We start from the raw sequence: 22,009 nt of genomic DNA on the forward strand, positions 1-22,009 counted from the left end.
GACTGCCGCCGTATGCCTCTGCGCATTTTCAGTGCTTATCCGTAGAGATCGCCACACTGCACCATGATAGTGGCCCCCTTTAAATTTTCAGTCTGCTTCACCCCATACCATTTATGCATTGCGGCAAAGCTGACTTTCGGATTCTGCTGCGGCCGCAAACAGCTCAACTCACGAAAGCGCTGGTTTGAACCTACGAGATGAAGACGCGGCAGAGGTGGGGGCTTCAATTATTGCTGTTTCGGACTTTCGATTTGAGCAGAAAGTCCAAAAAATCGGACACCGAAGAGTTTCAGCTTCCAAAATTTCAGACGTTCTTAACAGTGACGTCTATGGAGGTTGTGACGGTGCCGCGAAAACATCCGAAAAATCGGCAGTTGACTGCACTGTCAATTCTGTCGCTATGTCAGTTTCTGCGTATTCCGGACCTTATAATAGTTTCAAAATTCTCCTTGGTGTCGCCACCACGCACTATCGGACAGTCATGCAAGAGTTCCAGAATCTTTTCTGCACTTTGGCAAACAGAAAGAAAGGGCTTTGAGGTGGATACTTTAGGGGAATATTTGCTGTGGCCACTGTATTTCATTCCTTTGTTAGCGGTGGTGGCGCACGTCAGGAATGCAAATTTGTATTTGGTGGTTAATGCGTACTACTGTTTGGTGCATAGCTATGCCGCGTTCCCGGCAGGTACGTATTGAGGTTTCACACTCAAAACAGTTATATCCTTTGCGGGTGTCTTTTTGTCCCCCAACAAAAAATTATCATCTACAGTAGACTCCTGTTAAACGAAAGCTGAATGGACCATGAAAATATGTTTCATTTAACAGGAGTTTCGTTTACTGAGAGATGAAAAGGGGTGCAGAATTCAAGCACAAAACCAATCATGTTAGAGGCAGTTGTTCCATTTAAGCAGCAATTTCATTTAAGAGATTTTCGTTTATTGAGAGTCTACTTATATCTTGCATGCCTTTCCTTGCTTCAACATTGTTCACCCGGTCACAAACAGCATGTACACTGTGAGCGTCGTGACAGCTCACTTTCGATAGGCAAGTGGTCAGCGCTGAGTTTTCGAGAAAGGAAATGCAAGCACGGCAAATGAGGATTATTGTTGGGGGACAAAAATACTCCCCAGACGGGACAGACCATCTGCAGAGTGTAGGGAGCAGAAGTGCTGTTACCTGGAGTGACGATTCATCAGATTCGGGAAACAGTGAGGGAGTTTCTTCTTGCACCACTTCTTCCATTGTTGACAGGCCAAGAGGGCAAGGATCCTCAATGACATCAACAGTCAACACTGCCTCTTGGTCGCCCTTCTCGGCTTCAGCATGCGATATCTGCTGTAACGTCAGCTGGGTGGCATCCGCAGGCTCGTCCTCTAACCTCTCTTGTGGCATCGTGCTGAGAGCTGTTCACAAAGTAGTGAGAAAGAGATTGAAGTCCCATTAGGGTCTTCAGGAAGCATTGTCCCTCTAGCCTGTATCACCATCTGCCCAGCTGCCATTTAATCTTGTTCATGCACGATTATCCAGATAAACTTGATTATCTAGAAATCTTCACAGCACTGCCATCATTCACTCAAAAGATGCAATGTAAATAATGACAACTGAAACTTGGGAAGTTTTACAGTAAGTACACATTGCTTTGTTAGATTTTTCTGTTTTCCCAGCTGCACAAAGTGGCCACCTATTAAGGGGGGACGTGGCAATGAAAACTAGCTTGGTTATTTATAGAGATAAAGCGATGAAATTTGGCATGCAGATGTGATACGTTGTGCTGATGTCATAACTGAAATTGGTTTTGAGCTATCTGTTGTAGTTTTTCAGTTACAACACTTGAAAGACTCTCATTGCCATCCCAAAATCGCTTAATGAAGTAGACATAAGTTCATCAAGATTTTGGTTTCTAAAGCTATTGGTTTCTTTTTTAATATCCAAATAAGCACACAAGCAATTTTTTGAAATTTCCTGTACATAGTGTTTGACTAAAAACTTTTGCAAAAAGCCAGTTATATAAATCTGTATGATGTGCAGACAAACAAGGACGGCTTTACAGCACTCACCAATGTCTCAGGATCTAAGCGCAGAAAACGAAATGGCGATATCTTTATTTGCTGTGAAATGGCACAGGGATGACTGACAGCAGCTGTTCAAAAAAATGAAAGCTGAGAAAATGGAGCTCGAAGGAAATGGAGCTGAAAACTAAGAAAATGGAACTCGGAAGGAAGGTGGTTTTATTTTTCATTGGAGAAATGCAGCTTTGTGGCTATCTTGAGCCCTATCTGTCTTCTTTATGACGACGCCAATATGGTGGCACTGTGTCAAGGGAAAACTGCAGATTTGCATTTTCTAAAGCCCAATTTTCTCATAGTTTCTGATGACAGCACAGTAGTAAAATGCTTTTTTTTTCTACTTCTACTGCTTATTTTGGTCTAATATTTCACCATGACTTAAAACATGGTCTCAGGTTTGCAGAAAAAAAAATAAATTGAAAAATTGAAGGCCCTGCAACACTTTTCCACGTAACCATCGAATGACTTCATTAAAGGAGTTAATTGCCTCAGAAATCATCTGCCACAAAAATTTTCAGAATCCGTCAAGTACAAGCGGAGTTACAGGCATTTGCCGCACGCTTTAAGCACTTTCTCTCACTTTTCGTACCAGTGAGCGCACTGAAACCTACGCAGGGGGAGGGACAACAATGGGGCAAGAAGCTACGTCTGTTTGTCAGCGCGCATCATGACCTTGAACACTTTTTTGTTTTCTTTGAATGCACAGCTTACTTTCAGTCTGATCGAGAGCGTGGGCACGTGGCAGCATCCCGTGGTGGCCATGGTAACAATGCAGCTCACGATGCTCAAATCAGCCAATGGCCGTGGGCTTTATGTTTCTGGCACGGTCATTTCGGTTTGTGGCATCATTTGTCGAGAGAAGAGCGAGCGATTTCTAGTCGACTTTGAGAATTAATTGTAAATTCCAGGCCGCATGCTGCGCTATAATGTTTGGCTCACATGTTCCCAGAAGCCTCGATTACCAATAGACCGCGTTTTCTGACCATGCTGAAACAGTATTGCAGAATGTGCATTCTTTTTTTTTCTCCTTTTTTGCATTTATTGCTAGTGCCTTCTTAATTAACAACAAAAGTACTACAAGGATGTACTGGCCAGAGAAAGACTGTTTTCTTGATCTAATCAACAGGGCATATTTGAAACACATCGTGAACTCGCAATGCCAGATGCATCTGCCATCTTCTCCGAGGTGTAGTTGCAAATCACCTGTATGTTGTGCGGATCAGCTATCATTGATATGTGGCTTTTCTAGACTAATGCAGCAGTTACCTTCACCATGCAGCAATTAATACAGTGCCCCCCACAAACCAATAAAGCCATGCCAGCTCATTTTTTTGCACTTGGATACCAATTGGGGCAGCATTCTCGAGATACTGCTTTTAAACCTAAACCTTCACTAAGCCTCTTCTCCCAGAGATGTTCACTGCAACACTAACCTAAATGCTCCAAACGATTGCTCATAAGCTCTCAAGTTTTCTACCGAAGCCTGTAAAATAACCTTGGACAACCTGTAAAACAAACAACCTACAGGGGTGGAAACAGGCTTCAGTCTTTTGGAGCAGCTCACGGAGCAGGAATAATGCTGTTTTGAAGCAGCTTTGTAGCATCAAAAGGCGAGTTTTGGAGCACTGAAATCCCAGCTTAACCCCTTGAGGGTTTTCGCCGTACATGTAAGGCATAGTATTTATTTTTAAAACACGCGCCTTTTTCTGCTGCCACGCTTCAGGAATACGTGGAATTTTTTTCATGCGCCAATGTATCTCCACTTTTTTTTTTTTTGCTTTCCAAAGCGGCGTGGTGGCTTTCAGTTGCATATCAGAACGCGCGCACGCGGTCCGGCTGGTTTCAGTTTTGTCCTTCGGGTGGTTTTCTCTTCTTGCACCCGCAAAGCTGATGGCTGTTTGGTTTTTAATCTCTCAGAGGGTGATCGCTTGTTACTCAGTGGTATATTTCTCCCCGGGACGCGATTACATCTGCTTCCGTGCGGCACCAAATTACACAAATGAAGCCACCGTGAATGCGTTTCCTGTTTTGGGGTCTCGGAAAAACTAACTACGTCTTGTTGGCGATAAGACGAAGGATTACTGTAGCTTTTTCACTCATTTTGCTTTCCGGAAGGGCGCACAACCATAGTTTTCTTCTGTGCGCTCATTGATGCAGTTCGCATACACTATGGAAGTGTGCACTGGGTGCTCTGCTGCCGGTGAGTCGAGCAGCAATTCTTCTGATGCGGACTATTCCCCAAGTGCCCAATCAGAATGTGATTCATTAGATTTCAGTTTGTCAGATGAGGATTTCTGACGAGTTCAGACGCGCTACATGTGTGTGGAGTGCAACAAATCACTCTGTGTGGAGCCATGCTTCAAGGACTATCACACGCTGAAAAGTTTTTAGTGTTAGAGCACGAACATTTTCAACCGTAAAAGTACTCTGGTGCACTTATTTTTGTATGTCTGTGAGCTATGTTTAATACAATGCATAATTTTTATTTATAAAAAAATTTTGAAGTTCTTTTTTTTTTTTGGATTCTGCTTGATTTTACTACGAATAAACCATGTGTATGTAACAAAATGACTTTTTGTCACTTTACGGTCACTAAAAAAAATTTTAGACAATCTTTTCTGAAATAGATCGTCTGAAGAATTTATTTCAGCAATAAAAAAATTACACATTTTTCTACTAGATTTCGAGAAAAAATTCGACCCTCAAAGGGTTATTGCAGACTCACTCATGAATGTTCAATATACCAGAAATTTTGTTCGAATGGGTTTAGAACATCCACTCTTGTTTTCTTGCATACGGTTCTCATTGCAGATTATTCCGACGTGCTAATTTACTTTGTAAATCTCTCAGTTTAGGGAAACTTTTGCTCCCAAAAAGGACATGTAATTGATGATATTTTAATAACTACACATTGTACTAGAAAAATAATTGCACATTTGAAATCTGCACACAAATATACATAAAATTGGCAAGCTTCATCTCAATCTGTAAAGAATTCAATGAGTACAACTTTTCATTTGATGAGATAATCCTCAACAAAAATGTCAACATGTCCTGAAGAGCATCCTACTGCATTACCAGCACAAAATTTCCACATAACATGGAGGGAAAAAAAGAAAAAGAAAACAGCAAGGAGTGTGGTACAATAAAAAAAAAAACGGCAGTGAAAGGGGCCACATACTGAAGAATAAATTCTTCCAAGGTCAAGCGGTGTGCAATGCATCCATTTTTTTATTTAGTAGCATTTTTTTCCAATTCTAGACTGCATGTTTGTGCTATACGTTTTCTGGCTGCTGCATTTGTTTTTTGTTGTTGGTGCTGTTTTCAAACTCCAGTGAAAAACTTGTTAGGGGGGTTCTACTGTACATCCAACGAAGTCAGAATCCCATAAAAAGCTCTTGCTGTGTACAAGGCGCTTTCTTACCAGCGTCAGCAGGGAGCTCTTTGAACCGCTTAGCCAAGGACTCGTCCTTCACACGAGCTGCATTCGTGGGCCGCTTGAGAGAATTGCCTCGAACTGGATGGCCACACCGATTCCTCGATACCTGAGGTGTGATGTCCAAAATACCTAATGCAGTTGGTGGCACAACATTCTCCTGACAGTTACAAGACTGCACCGCTCAAGCCAGTTACTACAAGCATTTGAACATACCGCCCTCTTTGTAATCTAATGCTTCATACAAGCGGTCCTTCAGCTCAGTCCAGTTTATTATTATAAGTTCAACATAAAAGAATTACTTACAGACAGTACGCTGACAACATTCAAATGTAATAATGAAATATAGCCACGAAATAAACTGTACAGCTGGAAATTTCCTGCACGCTGCCAACATCATGACCGCATTATTTTCACATATTTTTTCAGGAACTGTGACACTGACACAGCCGTGGGTTGAGTAAAGAAGCTCCAATGGAGTAAGCATTCATTGCGCACTCTTTTGACAAGGAACTTTCGCAGGATATTAGGAAAATAAAGAGTTGCTTTTGTTCAAATGGAAAGCCATCCTGAAAGACAGGTTTCAAGGCTGGTCCATATCTAAAGACAGTTTTCAAGTTTTCCAAGTATTGCTGCAAGCAAACTGCACGGTATTACGATATCAAGCTTTGTGGGCAAGGAGGTCATGGGTGCATTACCAGATATTCGTGGTTCCACATCAGAAATGAGCGAATAAATGCTTTCAATACAAAAATTTAAGAGCCCCTAACACAATTTTCTGAAGATGGCACACGAAATGTGTGGAGTGTAGCGCACATGTTCACAATTTCAACATGCACAACTGTCACAGTGATCTACGCATCGCGGAGAAACTCACACGTTGCCACCAACGATTGCACATGTCTCCCAGTACCAGAGCCCCCTTCTTCCTCTTCTGAAAATGATGGCTTCATTTGCCCAGGTGATGTAGATTGACTGGAGGAAGCATTGCCAGAGGCTGATTGCTGGTACGTAGGTGGCACCCTGAGGTGCCCATTGCTGCCAGTCCCAGCGAGGCATCGAAGAGAGAGCGGCAGCGAACGGAAGCGAAGTTGAGCCCTCTTCAACTCAACAAAACATCGGTGAACCTTCTTTCTAGGAACATCCTCGCAAGACTATGCTCGTGTGATCGACTGTCAAATTTAGATACAGCGGTTTAGCTCTTACTACTGCTGACAAAATCAGTCATCACTAAAATGTACATCCATATAGTTCTGCTCAGCAATGCAGACAGTCTACGTCGACAACTAAAACAGCTTCGAGTCTGTGTGATCTGCTATTCGACACCACCTCACCTCAATAAGAAAATGCTAAAAGGATGCATTACAACATTTTAGTGACTTAAGTGTAAACATGAAAAAGGAAGGCATAAACCTACTAGAGTTTTGTATCGCACAATCTTTCATGCAAAACATATCAGAATGGCAAGTGCAGCATTATGGCAAAATTTGATGTGTTACACAGTCCTAGGGTGCTATTGCAGAGCGATGCTTTGTGCCTTATTCTATGCCATTCTAATCATCCATCACTCGCGGCTGGCTAATCGCGTTGATAACGCGGATGGACCGATGCTCTGACCACTGGCAAACCTTGAAAAGCATGAAAAGCATTGGCATCGGAAAAGGCATCGTTCCGCGATTGTCCCCCTACTTACAGGGCTAGTACTGTTTCCGGGTCTGTGAGGCCTGCGTAGCGGTCGCCCTGCTCTGCGGTTGGCCAGGGGTGCCGCCAAGGGTATGCCAGTGGCCAAGTTCAGGGAAGCCACACGCTCTTCAGAGGGTAACCTGTGACCAACCAAAATGCTTTTCTCTGGATACCAAGTGCTTATTAAACTCGCAAAAACACAAGGTTGTTCCCACAAAGTTGTCAGTGGTGTCTGCTTATGTTTGCGCCTAATGCAGGTGTTGTTAAAGGACTTGCATTGCTTTAGTGTACGCACACAATCCACTAGGGCCGGCTTCGAGTAAACTTGCTGATTGCGCCGAAATGGCCATAAACTCCTGCAAAACAGCTCCAACCCCACCAAAAATGAAAATAACAACAAAGGACTGGTTATAAAATTTTCTGGCCTTCATCTATCGCAAGCGGAGCGCTTCAGTCACTTTTGCCGCAGTACTCCAGCGTCATGCAGAAAAGCGTACAAAGATTAGGAAGGGGCTACTAGCTGTCATGAGTCACCGCACATTTGGTCCCTTAACCTTTTGAGGGCTCACGCTGTACATGTACGGCACCACCTAACAGCCACCAAAACGTCCGTACGTGTATGTAATTGCCAGTATGTTTAAACGTGTGCCTTTTTCGATTATTTCTCTTGCTTTGCATGCGCTTTTTCTAGCACAAATGCCTCTCTGTTTCTTTTTTATGCTCTACTACAACGGTGTGCTGGCTAGTTTCGGTTTCGTCCTTCGGCCAGTTCCCGCTTATTGCGCCCGCAAAACTGATGGCTTTCTGGTTTAGAATGTTTCAAAAAATGACGGATTTGTTACTATGTTGTTTATTGCTCCCCGGTAAGCGACTACACCTTTCGCTGACTAACACAAACGATGCCGCTGTGGTTGAGTTTCCAGTTTTGGACACTCGCAAAAACCACTCCCGTTTCGTTGCCAATAAGATGTATGATTATTGTAGGTTTGGGACTTGGTTTTGCTTTCCGAGTGCACTCACAACTACACAACTTTTCTTCAGTGCACTCACCCTAGAGCACTGCACGGGCTCCGGCCTACCCGGAAACCTGGGCCGTGCCGGATAAAGTAGTTTTCACGGTGGGCCAGGGCCGGGCTCGGGCCTGAAGCTCCGAGCTTAGAGCCGGGCCCGAGTTCGAGGTGGCGGGCTTGGGTCGGGCCGGGCTTGGACATTGTTCGGTTCTTAAATGGACACTATAGTGAAGCACTGAATCGTTTTAAACTGATAAAGTGTACTCTAAGAATTCGAATGTCAATCATTTTGCCATCATAAGCTTATTATCAGACGAGAAAATGAAGGTAAAAATTCCATTTCTTAAATTTCATTCCAAAACTCCGAGCGTGACGTCACTGATTTCAAACTGTATTTGTTGTCGACATTGGGGACATTGGCTCTACAAAATTTCCTGACACTCGGTATGTTAAGTCTATGGCCCCCGCAGATGTCAATGTACTTCATTTTTAGAGATTAGGAACTACGTAGGCCTCATTAGACGCCGTCAGAATCTAAGATGTCACGGCAACTGCTGTGCGAATTTCAAGGGGGCGTCGCCACCCGCATTTTATCTTTTTGCGCGTTTTCTCACTTACCAAGAGTCTTGGCCCGGCAAGTGTGGTGATTTAGGAATTGCAAAATAGTAATTTAGTGATAATAGAAAAATTGTTTTTCTTTCTAGTGCCCCTTCCAGTGTGTTAGTTAGTTTCCAGTTAGTTCGAGTTTGTTATTTTATGACTAGCGCCAGCCCAAACGCGTACCCTACTAAAGTTTGACAGTACTACCCATAATACAAAATCAACCGCATGAACTCATTGCAGCATAAACTTGGTTCCCCAAGTGTGCGGAACAGGAGAAGCAGGCTGAAGGTCAAGAAAGTTGACATGCTTGCACTCCTTCACCAGAATTCTTGGCTGTCACGACATTAAATTGAATTGTTCAGCTGTACAGGAAACGAGATTGTTACATTTGACAGTACTGTGTGGCTTCAAATTTGTATTGCATTTTGTGATTTCAAAATAAAAATATCAAGAACTAGGTTTGTTAATTGTAAGGTGTTAGTGGTTGCTTTTGAATTTGAATTTATTGATGGATATATTCCTGCATTTTCACTGCTGAAATCATTTTTATTTCGCGAAAAAATTGCTCACAAAGTAAGTAAACCAAGTATTGCTGATAGGAGGCTATCGCAACTGCTTTTTGGCAATATCGCCGGCCAGCAACAGCATAATTGTTCACAGTATAGTGATTATAGTAATGTTGGTAATAATACTACCGACTGTACTGTCGATTGCACTATCGATAGTTTCTTTACACTATCAATAGTTCAAACAAAACTGTCGATGCTATCGATAGTCGACTTGCCAATAGTTTCGCATCACTACTTTACTGACAATCATTCATGCCTGTCTATGAAGCTGTTACAATCCTGAAAAACAACATACATGAAAACGTACGCCCCCTCTCGTTTGTTGCATACCAGTTTACCATGTTTTCTGGTGACATGAATTTCAGGTGATACGAATACAGTCGAACACGGATATATCGAACTCGAAGGGGATCGCTAATTAGTTCGATATATGAAAAATTCCATATAAAAAAATACAGGTCCCGAGACCTTACCAGTGGCAGACGATCACCTACAATCGGCGTATTCAAGAATGACAACTAATTCTGCACACACGATGCAACAGAATGTTTTATTTGCGTGAAAGAAAATCGCTTATCTTGGCCTGCTTCTTTGTCTTCGAAATGAAGTTGAAGACGCTGGCCTCGATCTTATCGAGGCTGTCCAGGTGCGACAGCCCGGTTCCCTCCTTGTCGCCGCAACAACGGCGAATCAAGCCGAACGCTGCCGCCACTTCAGCGGCGGAGTACGCTCGTGTAGCCGCCGCCTCATCCGGACAATCTTCGTCGCCACTAGAGCTATCGGCCTGGGCATCCTGGGTCCCTGCGACCGCAGCTACAATGTTCTCGTCAGCGAGGCTCGCAACAGCCTGAACATTGCAGTCCGCTTCCACTTCGGGTGGTACGGCAGCCATGATGAGGGACGACAACTCGCGAAAGGCGTCATCTGTGCGCTCGTCGTCAAAGTCTTCACTAGTTTCCGCAAGTTCCGCCGTCACGAAGCCTGCCTTCCGGAAGCGGTTGGCCACAGTGTCCGTCTTCACGTCTTGCCAGGCGCCCGTCATCATTTGAATGGCACCAAGCAAGTCAACCTTCAGCTCGGTGCCCATGCATAGAGTACCTGTTCTACTTTCCCGTGGGCAGGAGCGCGCACATGACAGGCTCCCGACGTTCGCTGCTCTGCCGCCTTTGCCTTGATATCTGCCTTGTTCTTCAACAAGGTGTTCAGCGTGCTCTGTGGTATCCCGATGTTGTCCGCCACCGCCGAACTTTCTTCGCCCGCCTCAACACGCTGTATGGCTTTCAAATTCATCGCAAGGTCAAGGTTCTTGCACGTCTTGACGCTGGCCATTGCTACACGAGAAGTCGAAAATTCAAGTAGTCCGCAGCGCCTTTGCACAGCTCACACAGCACGCACGCAAAAGAGGAACGCGGTGGTATGCGACAACTACGGAAGTGGACTCCGCCAACAAAGCGCTCGTGATCTGTCGCGATGGTGGCGATGGCTACCCGGGCGCCGGGGCTACCTGCGAGGGCAGCAGCGATGTACGGAAGGCGCGAGCTGTGGTTGGCTGAGCAAATACGAAAGGCACGGGCTGTGGTTGGCTGTTCAAAACTCACAAAACAGCAACAACAAAAAAACAAACAAAGAAAAGGCGAAAGGAGGAGGCCGCCTGCTCCTTCGTTCCTGCTCTCAGAGCCGACGGTAACGCGGAGAGCGTAGGAGAAAGAGAAAGAAAAAAAGAAAAAAAAAGAGCCGTTCCACAAGTTAGAGAATGCGCCCAGCAGGAGTACAGTCCGAGCCCTCTCGCCCTCACGTTTTTCGAGCGTTTTGGGTGTCGGCGGAGGCACGGTGCCGCGAAGGTCGCAGGGCGCAGCGAGTGCCGACATGCGCCTTCAGCTCGCGCGGTGTTCGATATATCCGATGGCGGGTAAAAATACAGTTCGATATAAACATGCGAATTTCTATATTTTTTACAGGGGATTTTCAAGGGGATAATGTAAGAGTTCGATATAGCCGATAATTCTATATATGTGGGTTCGATATATCCGTGTTCCGACTGTATTTCTCGTGGCCCCGCAAGATTCGTATCCCAGAGGTCTTACTGTATACAGGGCCCACTGATCACAATCTACAGCCCTACTCTATAGTACCTGTCATAACTCCAGTGTTTTCCAGACCCACTAAATGAATCAATGCAGGACAATAGCCCAAGGGTGGCCTGCATCTCATGACAGACATCAATGCACCAGATGTCTGATGCCAGCAGCCAAGCACTGACCTGTGTCCCCAGACGTGCTCAAAGTGGCGCCCTTTCCAGGGATCAAGGCTGGCCCGGTCCTGTTCGGCTCGCAGCCGCACCTGGCTCTCGTGGGTAAGCTCGCCATCGGCCAGCCGCTCCCGCCATTCCTGGCAGGCACGGGCAAAGAACTCATTGCTCAGAGCACTGCTGCTCAGGCGCACTGTGCCCGCGTCCTGCCAACAATCTACCGCTGGAAGCAGGCTGGCCAGGCGGCACTGGTACGATGTCGGCAGAGACGCCATAGTATGTCGAGTCAGTAGGTCCTGCAAGTACGAGTGCAGCCGCTTCAGGGACAAGTTGCTGCAACATTTATTTCTCCTCTTATTTTCTGCCCAAATGGCTCAGTCAGGTTCAAAAAGATGAAGCCAAATGAAAAGTCTACTTCATTAGGCTCTATCCAAAAAAGGTAGTGCTGCCATATGGGCATCATTGTAAATAGGAGAGATCCGAGCTCAATGCAGCCACAATGCTGCATTTCTTCTACAAAAAATAAAACCAGCTTTCATCAGCAGTTTTCTTAGCTTTGAGGTCCATTTTCTTTGAGCTCTATTTTCTCAGCTTTCATATTTTTGTGCAGTTGCTGTCAGTCATCCCTGTGCCATTTCACAACAAATAAAATATAACCATTTCGTTTTATGCACTTAAATCCTGAAACAATGATGAGTGCCAAAGCTGTCCTCATTTGCCTGCACATCATACAGATCTTTATTAATCGGTTTTTTGTAAAAGCTGTTAATGAGACAATATGTACAGGAGACTTCTAAATTTTGTTGTGTGCTTATTTGAACATTAAAAAATTCAAACAATACATTTACGGCACAGAACAGGCCCCAGTGAATACAATTATGCAAAAATCTTGAGGAACTTATTGTTAATTAAGTAATTAATTTTGGGATGACAGTGAGAGTCTATCAAGTGTTGTAACTCATAAACTACAACAGATAGCTCAAAACCGATTTCAGTTATGATATAAGCATAACAAATTGGCACCTCATGCCCCAGCTAGCACATTGTGGTGCTGGCCCCAAGTCAGTTCAATTTTCAGGAGGTGCCGGTCAGCGGTAACATAGAGACACAGGTAACGCGCCAAACATAATTTCCCGTGTAAACTGTGCTTTACTGTGTTTCTCCATGCAAACGTCGCATCACAGCGCTAGCATACGTCATCGGGATGCACCCTACCTCCTTGGTCACGTCCTTCCCCAAGTGTGCTCATAGAGCAAGCCTTGTGCCAACCCGTCTCCACACACTACAAGGTTGCAAGGGGGCCAACACACCTAGCTTTCAAATTAGAAGCATTCACTCACCTTGATGTTAGTGTTGACCAATATGGAATCGGGTGTTTCTAGGTCCACTAAGCCTCTCCGGGTCTCCGCAATCTGAGCAGCTGCATAAGTGGAACAAACTTTCACCAACACTGATCTACCCAGCAGATGACAACGATGTACAGTCAAACCCGGGTATATCGAACTCGCCAAAAAACGTTTATTAGTTCGATATATGGCATAATTCGATATAGGCCCGCTATAAGATTTGATGACACAAAGGCACATACCAATAAGAAAAGTACTTTATCAATATGGTGGCTTACTTGAGTGCCCTACTTTGGAACAAAATAGTCCTGGATTTTCTTCTGTTTCAACAACTTCGCTGCCTGCGACAGCACGCACGCCTCCACGTTGTCCAACAGTCGGAGCAGCTGAGGCTGCAACCTTCCATATTCACGCAATAGCGCCGGACCAACACAAGTGCACTAATCACTTCGCAGGATGTACGTAGGCAACGGGCCATCGTCAATTTCCTTATTGCTGTCGCTTTGGCTCGTGGTCGGCACGACGTCTGCAACGTAGTCCTCATCTTGTAGCTGGCCCACGATGGCGACATCATCGTCCGCACTGACGAACTCATCGAATGTCGATCCGTCGCTAGCACCCGGGAACTCTGCCAGCTTGCTCCAAACTTCAGCGGAAACACCTGCGGTGTCTTCAGTGCTGTCATCGGAGCCAGCCGGAATTGCCTTGGAAATCGTTCCTGCCAAGCAAGAAAGCAAAGTCCTTGGCTTTCTGCTCGATCATAGGGCCGGACACCGGGATGCTTCGCGACCGAACGTCCACAAACCATTTGTAAACGGCCACTTCAACATCTTCGTACACAGCAGTGCGCACACGTCGGGCGCCGCGGGCACCTGGCCTTTTCTCCGACTTGGCCCTGATGTCTGCCTTGTTCTTCAGGATAGTACTCAAGGTGCTCCTTGGAATCTGGTATGCGGCGGCGATGTCTGACTTCTCACCGCGCTCGACCAGATTTATGTTTTCGAGTTTCGCGGCAAATGGCAAATTCTGCCTCTTTGCACAAGCCATGACGACAGCGTGCCAAGAAAGTTCACAGAGCGCCAACAGGCAACACCACCAGCACGGACCACGCTGAATGAGGACTCGAGGAAAAGAGGCAGCAGCAGGCACGCAAGCATAAAGAAAGAAAAAATGGTGCTCACTTGTACCACCACCGCGCTATCTGCGCCTCGGAGAAAGCACGACGGCCTCTGATTGGCTGTAAGCGCTGCGAGCAGGCCAGGATCATTCTTTGCAGGGGGGTGTTCGCCCGTGCACAGCTGGGTCTAAACCACTTTTTCTAGGGTGGCGCCGGCAGTTTTCCCGCCACCGCAAGGGAAAGCCAACTTGCTGGGGCACTTTTGAGGCACATGGAGTTTGATATATCGGTTGTCATTGCTATTTTCGTTCGATGTAACAGTAACTTTTGCTATATATTCAATGTAAATTTACAGTGTTTAGAAATTGTTCGATATACGGGATAATTTGATATAAACGGGTTCAATATAGTCGGGCTCGCCTGTACAGTAGACTCACGTTAAATGGAACCTGACGGGACCAGGAAAATGTGTTCCATTTAACAGGAGCTCCGTTTACTGAGAGATAAACAGGCACACTAAATCCAAGTACGAAACCAATTATATTAGGTGCAGTTGTTCCATTTAAGCAGCAGTTCTGTTTAGCCATTTATCGAGAGTCTACTGTGTTGGTACAAACATAAGGTGTTGTTAAAGGGACACTTAGCCCACTTGAACAAAATTTGCGGTACGTGGAACATTTGCGAGCGAGTACGTATCAAGTTGAGATTTCACTCACGAAAGTTCAGCATACCACAACTTTTGTTCAAATCGGGTTAGAAGATGCATTCTCATTTCACTTTACACAGTTATCGTTCGAGGTTACAGCGATATGTCATTTTGCTTTCTAATTCTCAATGTCTAGAAGCAAATTTTGCTCCTAACAAGGCACACGAAATGTTTGATACCTTAGAAACTGCATATTGTACTACAAGAATAATTACATATTTGAAATTGGCACATAGATTTACATAAGCTGTGAAAGTTTCATAAAAAATCCGCTCAAGAATAAAGAAATATGTTTCTAAAGCAGGATCCCCCCTTAAACTTTACCGTAAAATCCCGAGCAAGCCCCGCCCCCCGCATGGTGAAAGATAATTGGACAAGATTTGGAGAGGGGGCCCTTGTTCGTTTGCGAACCAAAATTCAAGATGGTGACAGATGATCCTCAAAGAAGAATGCACACCAGTGCTTCTAATGAGATGCTTTATTGAATATGCATGCATTTACTGTATTGACTGAACCGGAGGGAATCCTCGTGTGAAATTATGTGTTATGACAAGGAGGAAAAGACATTCTTCAAATGTTCCAACAATTTGGGACAACTCAGAATGCGACCCCGAGGCACCGCACTGTAAAAGTACTAAGAAATCGTGCATACACCTAAAGATTCTCAGAACTTCGACTCCTAGAAACCACTGCTGCAGGATTCTGTAGCGAATAACAGGTTGAAAAAAAAAAAGAAAATGCGGAAAGGGAGGGGGGGGGGAATTGCTCGGGATATTACGGTAATCAAAACTGATCACCAGCAAGGCAATGCCAACAGATGAAGCCATACTCACTCATGCTGAGCTTCCGTGACGAACGTTTGTGAGGCTGCACAGAGCAACACATAAGACATGTTACTGAACACATTTAGGACAGATGCAGCTACAAAGTGCTAGTAGATTAGACAACAAAAATGTGGTACAGGGCAGAGTATTGACAGCTCACGAAGGCCATCTAAATGCACTGACAAGTAGATCTTGGACAATTAACAACAGGTATGGTACCTACCTTGACACCAGGTAAGGACGCAAGAATTTCGCGTGTCGTCTGGGGACGGTCGTTAGCCACCAATTGCGCATTGCACTTTGCAGCAACGCGAGCTGAGCTTCGAGATGCTGAAACGCCCAGGATGAAAAAGAAAAGAAAAAAGTGGTTTCTCATTTAACTGCTTTTTGAGTAGTAATAAAAATCCCACCACCATGCAAAAATTAGTTTCTTCTTTACCACTAAAATCTACATGCTGAAAACAATGTTTTTCAATACTGTTACGCATATATTTGTCCTCTCCCCATCATGGCCGTGTGTCAGTGGCTGAAACTACAAGCGCTATGGCGTGGGCCACGTTAGAATGTAGAGAACCTTCATGATTGTTTTCGAAATTTAACAAAAGATTGCACGCACAATGCAAGTAGTGGAGATTATTCTGAAACTAACACGAGCAACAGTGATAACGCTATAATGTTCAGGCATGCATGTCTAAATGCCAACATTTTTCACCACCGAACAGATAATCAATGACTGACGGTCATGATCACCACTATCACTGTACTGCAAGTGTTACTTGCTTGTACATTCCTTTTGCCGGGCACAAGTTCAGCCAATAAACAATTCAATCTTTTCTGTTTGGTTTTTCACCGTCACAACCACGTGACAATATGTAGAGAAAAGGTCGACCTGTCTTTGTCGAGGATGCCTTGTCATCCTTGGTGTTTAGCTTTTAAAAGATTCAGTCATCGACATCACACCAACCCTTTTAAAACTAAAATGCAAAGGATGACAAGTTGACTCTGACAAAGATTGGTCCACCTATCGAAGCATCAGCCTGCCTGTCTGAGGCACCTTATTCCTGTTCATACAACCTCTACAGTACAAGGCTGTCATACGAAAAGAAGCTGCAAAAATTTTTTTTAATGTTTGCACTAAGTCGCACATACTCCCCGTTGACCGACATGTCTATACCTGGCGACAACTTTCTGTGGCAGCACAGCCAAGGCTACGGAACTGAAGCACGCACTTTTTTACTACACTTCTGCATGTAGTCCATGAACACTAACTTTTGTAGACTGAATAACATAAAAGAATACATAAAAAGAAATCAGTACTATGTTCAAGATTGTTTGCATTGCAAGTAAAAAAAGCTTAGCCACGAACAAAATAGCTTTAATGCCTCCCAGTACACTTATCAGGCATTTTGGTGTGCACCCAGGCTCTCGCAAATACATTCGGTACCTGCCGCAAACCCCACTATACTACGTGCAAACTGCCACTTGCAAATTTGCACCTCGTGATAAGCGTCGCTGATACCAGCAAAGCACGGAATAGATTACGGCTCTCTCGCATGGAGCATTTGGAAATGATGACACGGAACACAAAGACTGTGGCGGAAGAGTGGACGACTCGTCTGCCTTTCCCCAATACGTGTGTGAACGATTGAAGAAAGACAAAACTCAAATTTGGTTAGAATTGAAAAAAACTTATATTCTTAGAGATAAAACAAAGAAAGAGTAAGAAACATCTTAGCGTTTGGACACACGTCCGCTCTCTACAAGATCTTATGAGCGTCTCTCTCGTGCACGCAGGCACGTAGTCCGTCCCCCCCCGCCGACGTAACCGCACACCCCCCTCACAAGCACAACACACGCGGAGCGACGCACTGCACTTCTTCCATCAACACCGCGGTCAAAGGTTGCCCCGCCGAGGCTATATGTTGGCGGAGGTGGGGCGCGGTCTCACGGTTCGATGCCGGCAGACGAGGAGTTCCAGACGCCTTTCCGGGAAAGCGTCCGGACCGCGCACGTGACGTTCAACAAGAATAAATGAAACAAAAAGAGAAATACAACAGCGTGTGTGCACGTAAACGATGCGCACACACATCGCCGAATCTCCGCCGATACGCAGGATTTGCTGCCGTGTGAAGCCGATCGTTTCTAGCTGTGTGCAGCACATCGCCAACTAAGCCGACAAGGTCACTGTACTGTTGCTGAATCGTACGCACGCATTTGTCATGAAAGGGTTCGAGCACTTAGCGGTGTCCCACAAAGCGGTAGCACAAATGGCGGTGCGGCGCGTTTATGTTCTCGTGTGTGCAGTACGCATGCAACTGCACTAGGCCACATGCACTACCGAGCAGTTAACTGAAGATGCTTATCGTAAGGGTTGTCAGCAATTAAGCTGTACTTAGCTAGACGACGCGATGGTTGCTCCCTCTTTCTATCTTCTTTTTCTCTCTCTCTACTTCTTTCTCTCTCTTTCGTTGATGTTCCCTGTCATTTTTTTCTTTCTGCATTTCTTTCTCTCATTCTTTCTGTGCTATGCTTTACTATCTCTCCCCTCCTCCTTTCCCTCCTCCCCGTGACATCTCTCCTCCTCATGCTCACTTCCCTTTCATACCCTTGCTACACTATACTATACAAGGCTATACTATGCTCTGCTAGCATGCCTGGATAGCCATATGGTTAGGACGCTCGCCTTCAGATCGAAGGTACGCGGGTTTCAATCCTGCCTCAAGAATTTTTTCTCGGCAAGAAATTTTCTCTTTCTTTGTATCTTTCTCTCTGTCTCTCTCTCTCTCTCTAGAGCTCTCTGGACTCATTCTCTCAACAATCAGGGTTATTACAGACCACGCTGTAGCGGTGAGTAGTGGGATTCGCCCAAATTCTGTGGCACGTACCCGTTCATGATGATGATAGTTTTGCGGCAGGGTCGACATTTAACGGCCAGCTTTAACAGCCTTGCTGTTAAAGGGACACTAAAGGCAAATATTAAGTCAACGTTGATTGTTGAAATAGAGGTCCAGAAATCTCGTAGTGCTACTTTTGTGCCAAGGAAGTGCTTATTTTGAAATAAAATCACGTTTTAGTGGTCCGCATCGCGTTAGCGCACTTCAAATCACCCGCCTGAAAGCAATATTTCCCACGTCACTGTTGCCATGCCCAACGTTGCCCACCTTTACTGTGCGGCAGCGTGTACTGGCAGCGTGCACCATTCGGGCATCCAGCAACATCACATGCCTGCAGCATTTTGTCGAACTTTCTGTCATAGCGACATTCACGAGTGTGCAAAACACACGCGGCAGTACGCATTACTGAAACTACTACTGAGACGCGACCGCGTGAGCGAAGCAGGGCGCCGGGCGAAGCGCAGTTCGGCGAAAACGGAACCTTTGAACCGCGTGCGCCGTTCCCCATAGCAATGTCAATTACCGTCGTTCCCCATAGCAATGTCCGTTCCCCATAGCAATGTCATTCCCTACCGTTCCCCATAGCAATGTCATTACCGTCGGCTCTCCGAGCCGACGGTAATGAGGAGAAAGCATGAGAAAGAGAGAAAGAGAAAAAAAAAAGAAAGAAAAAAGCCGTTCCACGAGTTGGAGAATGCGCCAAACAGGAGTACAGTCTGAGCCCTCTCGCCCTCACGTTTTTCGAGCGTATCGGGTGTCAGTGGAGGCGCAGTGCCGCAAAGATCGCGAGGCGCAGCGAGTGCCGAAGCACGCCTTCCAGCTCGCGCGGTGTTCGATACATCCGATGGCGGGTAAAAATACCGTTCGATATACAGTCAACATCCGATTTTTCGGACTACCTAGGGACCGCGAAATCGTCCGAAAAATCGGGCAGTCCGAAAAAACGAATTCATGCGCTTTTATTCCGCTCAAGCGGTCAAATCGCCACAGCCACGTCCGAAATAGCTTTAATGCCTCCCAGTACAATTATCAGGCATTTAGGTGCGCGCCCAGGCTCTCGCAAATACATTCGATCGGTACCTGCCGCGAACGCCGCTTACTGCATCTCGTGATGAGCGCCGCTGGTACCAGCAAAGCGCGGGATGGATTACGGCTCTCTTGCATGGAGCGTTTGGAAACGGTGACGCGGAAAACACTGTGGCTGAAGAGCGGACGACTCGTCCGGCTTTCTCCGATGCGCGTGTGCATGTATAAACGATGCGTACACACATCACCGAATCTCCGCCGATACGCAGTATTTGCTGCCGTGTGAAGCCGATCGTTTCTAGTTGTGTGCAGCACATCGCCAACTAAGCTGACGCCGTCACTGTACTGTTGCTGTATCGTACGCACGCATTTATCATGAAAAGGTTCGTGATGCACACTTTGTTCCTGACCGCACACGGGCGCGGCAATGGCGAGCTGGTTTCGTCCGCGAAGGCAATGCGTCTGTGTGGCGCACTTAGCGGTCTTGCACAAAGAGGCAGGACGAATGGCGGCATGGTGCGTTGGGGTTCTCGCCTATGAAATGCGTGCGGTATGCCTGCAACTGCGCTTGGCCACATGCGCTACCGAGCAGTTAGCTGAAGATGCTTATCGTAAGGGTTGTCGGCGATTAAGCCATACTGGCGCGTTTGCCAGCTGCCGCCATCACCTCCGCGCATTTCCGCTGCTTATCCGTGAAGACATCGCCGCACGGCGCCGTGATAGCGGCCCCTTTGAATTTCTGGTCTGCTTCACCCCATAACGCTTGGGCATTGCGGCAAAGCTGACTTTCGGACTGTGCTGTCGCAAATAGATCGACTCGCGAAAGCGCTGGTTCGAACCTGCGAGATGATAGACACGACAGAGGTGGGCGCTTCAAATAATGCAATTCGGACCTGCAATTTGGGCAAAAGTCCGAAAAATCGGACGCGAAAGAGTTTCAGTGTCCGAAATCTCGGACGTTCTAATACATTGACGTCTCTGGGGCTGGTGACGGTGCCACGAAAGCGTCCGAATTTTCGAGCATGTCCGGAAAATCGGGCATCCGAAAAATCGGCAGTTGACTGTAAACGTGCGAATTTCTATACTTTTACAGAGGATTTTCAAGGGGATAATTTACGAGTTCGATAGAGCCGAAAATTCTATATATGTGGGTTCGATATATCCATGTTCGACTGTACCATTACCATTGTCCTTTTTAGCATAAGCCCTATAGTAATACCCTTAGAGCTGTCGCCTAGCTGGGGAAAACGAAGAAGCTCACCCTGCACAGCAGACGCCAATGTGCGACGTTCAATCGAGTCATCTGTGTAGCAGACTGGACGCCTCTGCTGCCGCACAGAGTGACGAAGTGGCTGCAAGACATCAAAAGCAACACAGCATTTGATGTCACAAAGGGTAAAAGATTAAATCCATTGCTCTGCTGCAGTTCAAAAAGTGACATCACATTTATTATCATTTTACACTCATGCCATAAAAGCAAGGAATTCTTAAGCTGTAAAGCTCACTGAGCAAGAACAGTGATGGACCAAGCAGCCTTTTTTTTTTTAATGTGTGAAAAGCTTCATAGAGCCACCACTTCTGAACTGTAGAAGCTTGCGTCAAATTCATGTAACGAAAAACAGCCATCCACTAGACAATAGCACCCACTCTAGTACATACATACAATTAACTAGTCCTTAACAACATGCTTTCGCTAAAAAGAACACCATACATTTTGTAACTCAGCAATTTGTGGCATGCAGATAAATAAGACGAACTCTACACAGAATGATGCTGCGCCGTAAAGATCAGTTCTGCATACTCACAAAGGACCCCGAAGTGTTTTGACAAATTAGTAATAATAAAAAAATGCTGAACCAGTGCAAACTTCTAGCTGCTGGCACAGCTAGAAGTTTGATAATTAAGTCTTCGCATGACCTCTTACTTGAGTGGAAACATTATATGTACTTGAATTTCTTCAACCGACCCTCGCCTGTAACAGCTTATGTAGCGAGGTTAACTTAAAAGTTGGTAATTCATAGCTTAACGTAAGATGTTACTTTTATACTGTGGGGTGCTATTATCCCTGTAAAGTCGCTTGTGCCTCACGGCGCACGCGCGTCTCGCGTATTAGCCGCGGTTAAGTTTAAAAGCCACCGAGCAAGATGTGGTGCTGTGCTCGCGCAATGTAGGTTTAGCGCGGTGGCGCCGGCAGCGCCGCCTGGGAGGTTAGGCCGGCCTGCAGGAAACAGCAGCGAGCCTTTCCTTGGGGTTTGGTAGCATGCGTGGATGGACGTCTCCTGCGGTGGGTCCATAGGGGACCATACCGCGGCTTGTTTCCCGCGGGCCCCTCGTGGTGAGTCGAACGTCGGCGACGCCGCATTCGCGGTGCATTGTATGTCTCATGTTGTCCGGGGTCTGTGTTATGTTTTCCGGGTATTGTTTTGGCATTGTATAAGGTTACTTAGTGGGTTACTAGTTGTGCATTAGATTCAGCAGGCGA

At 45.8% G+C, this 22,009-nt stretch overlaps 1 protein-coding gene across 6 annotated transcripts in view; it reads right to left on the reverse strand.

Annotated features, from left to right (window-relative positions):
- LOC119376164 (putative Polycomb group protein ASXL2) overlaps positions 1-22,009 on the reverse strand; it is a 58,728-nt gene that overhangs the window by 16,991 nt on the left and 19,728 nt on the right. For all 6 annotated transcript variants that reach the window (XM_037646085.2, XM_037646084.2, XM_037646089.2 and 3 more), the window contains 8 exons: positions 20,789-20,879; positions 15,831-15,937; positions 15,617-15,650; positions 12,955-13,034; positions 11,627-11,910; positions 7,195-7,324; positions 5,490-5,610; positions 1,176-1,402 (listed from right to left, as the gene is read on the reverse strand). In XM_037646085.2, the coding sequence (XP_037502013.1) occupies positions 1,176-1,402; positions 5,490-5,610; positions 7,195-7,324; positions 11,627-11,910; positions 12,955-13,034; positions 15,617-15,650; positions 15,831-15,937; positions 20,789-20,879 (1,074 nt within the window). The remainder of the gene's footprint in view (positions 1-1,175; positions 1,403-5,489; positions 5,611-7,194; positions 7,325-11,626; positions 11,911-12,954; positions 13,035-15,616; positions 15,651-15,830; positions 15,938-20,788; positions 20,880-22,009) is intronic.

This window comes from Rhipicephalus sanguineus, unplaced genomic scaffold (assembly GCF_013339695.2).
Source record: "Rhipicephalus sanguineus isolate Rsan-2018 unplaced genomic scaffold, BIME_Rsan_1.4 Seq1108, whole genome shotgun sequence".
NCBI classification, from domain to species: Eukaryota; Metazoa; Arthropoda; class Arachnida; order Ixodida; family Ixodidae; genus Rhipicephalus; species Rhipicephalus sanguineus.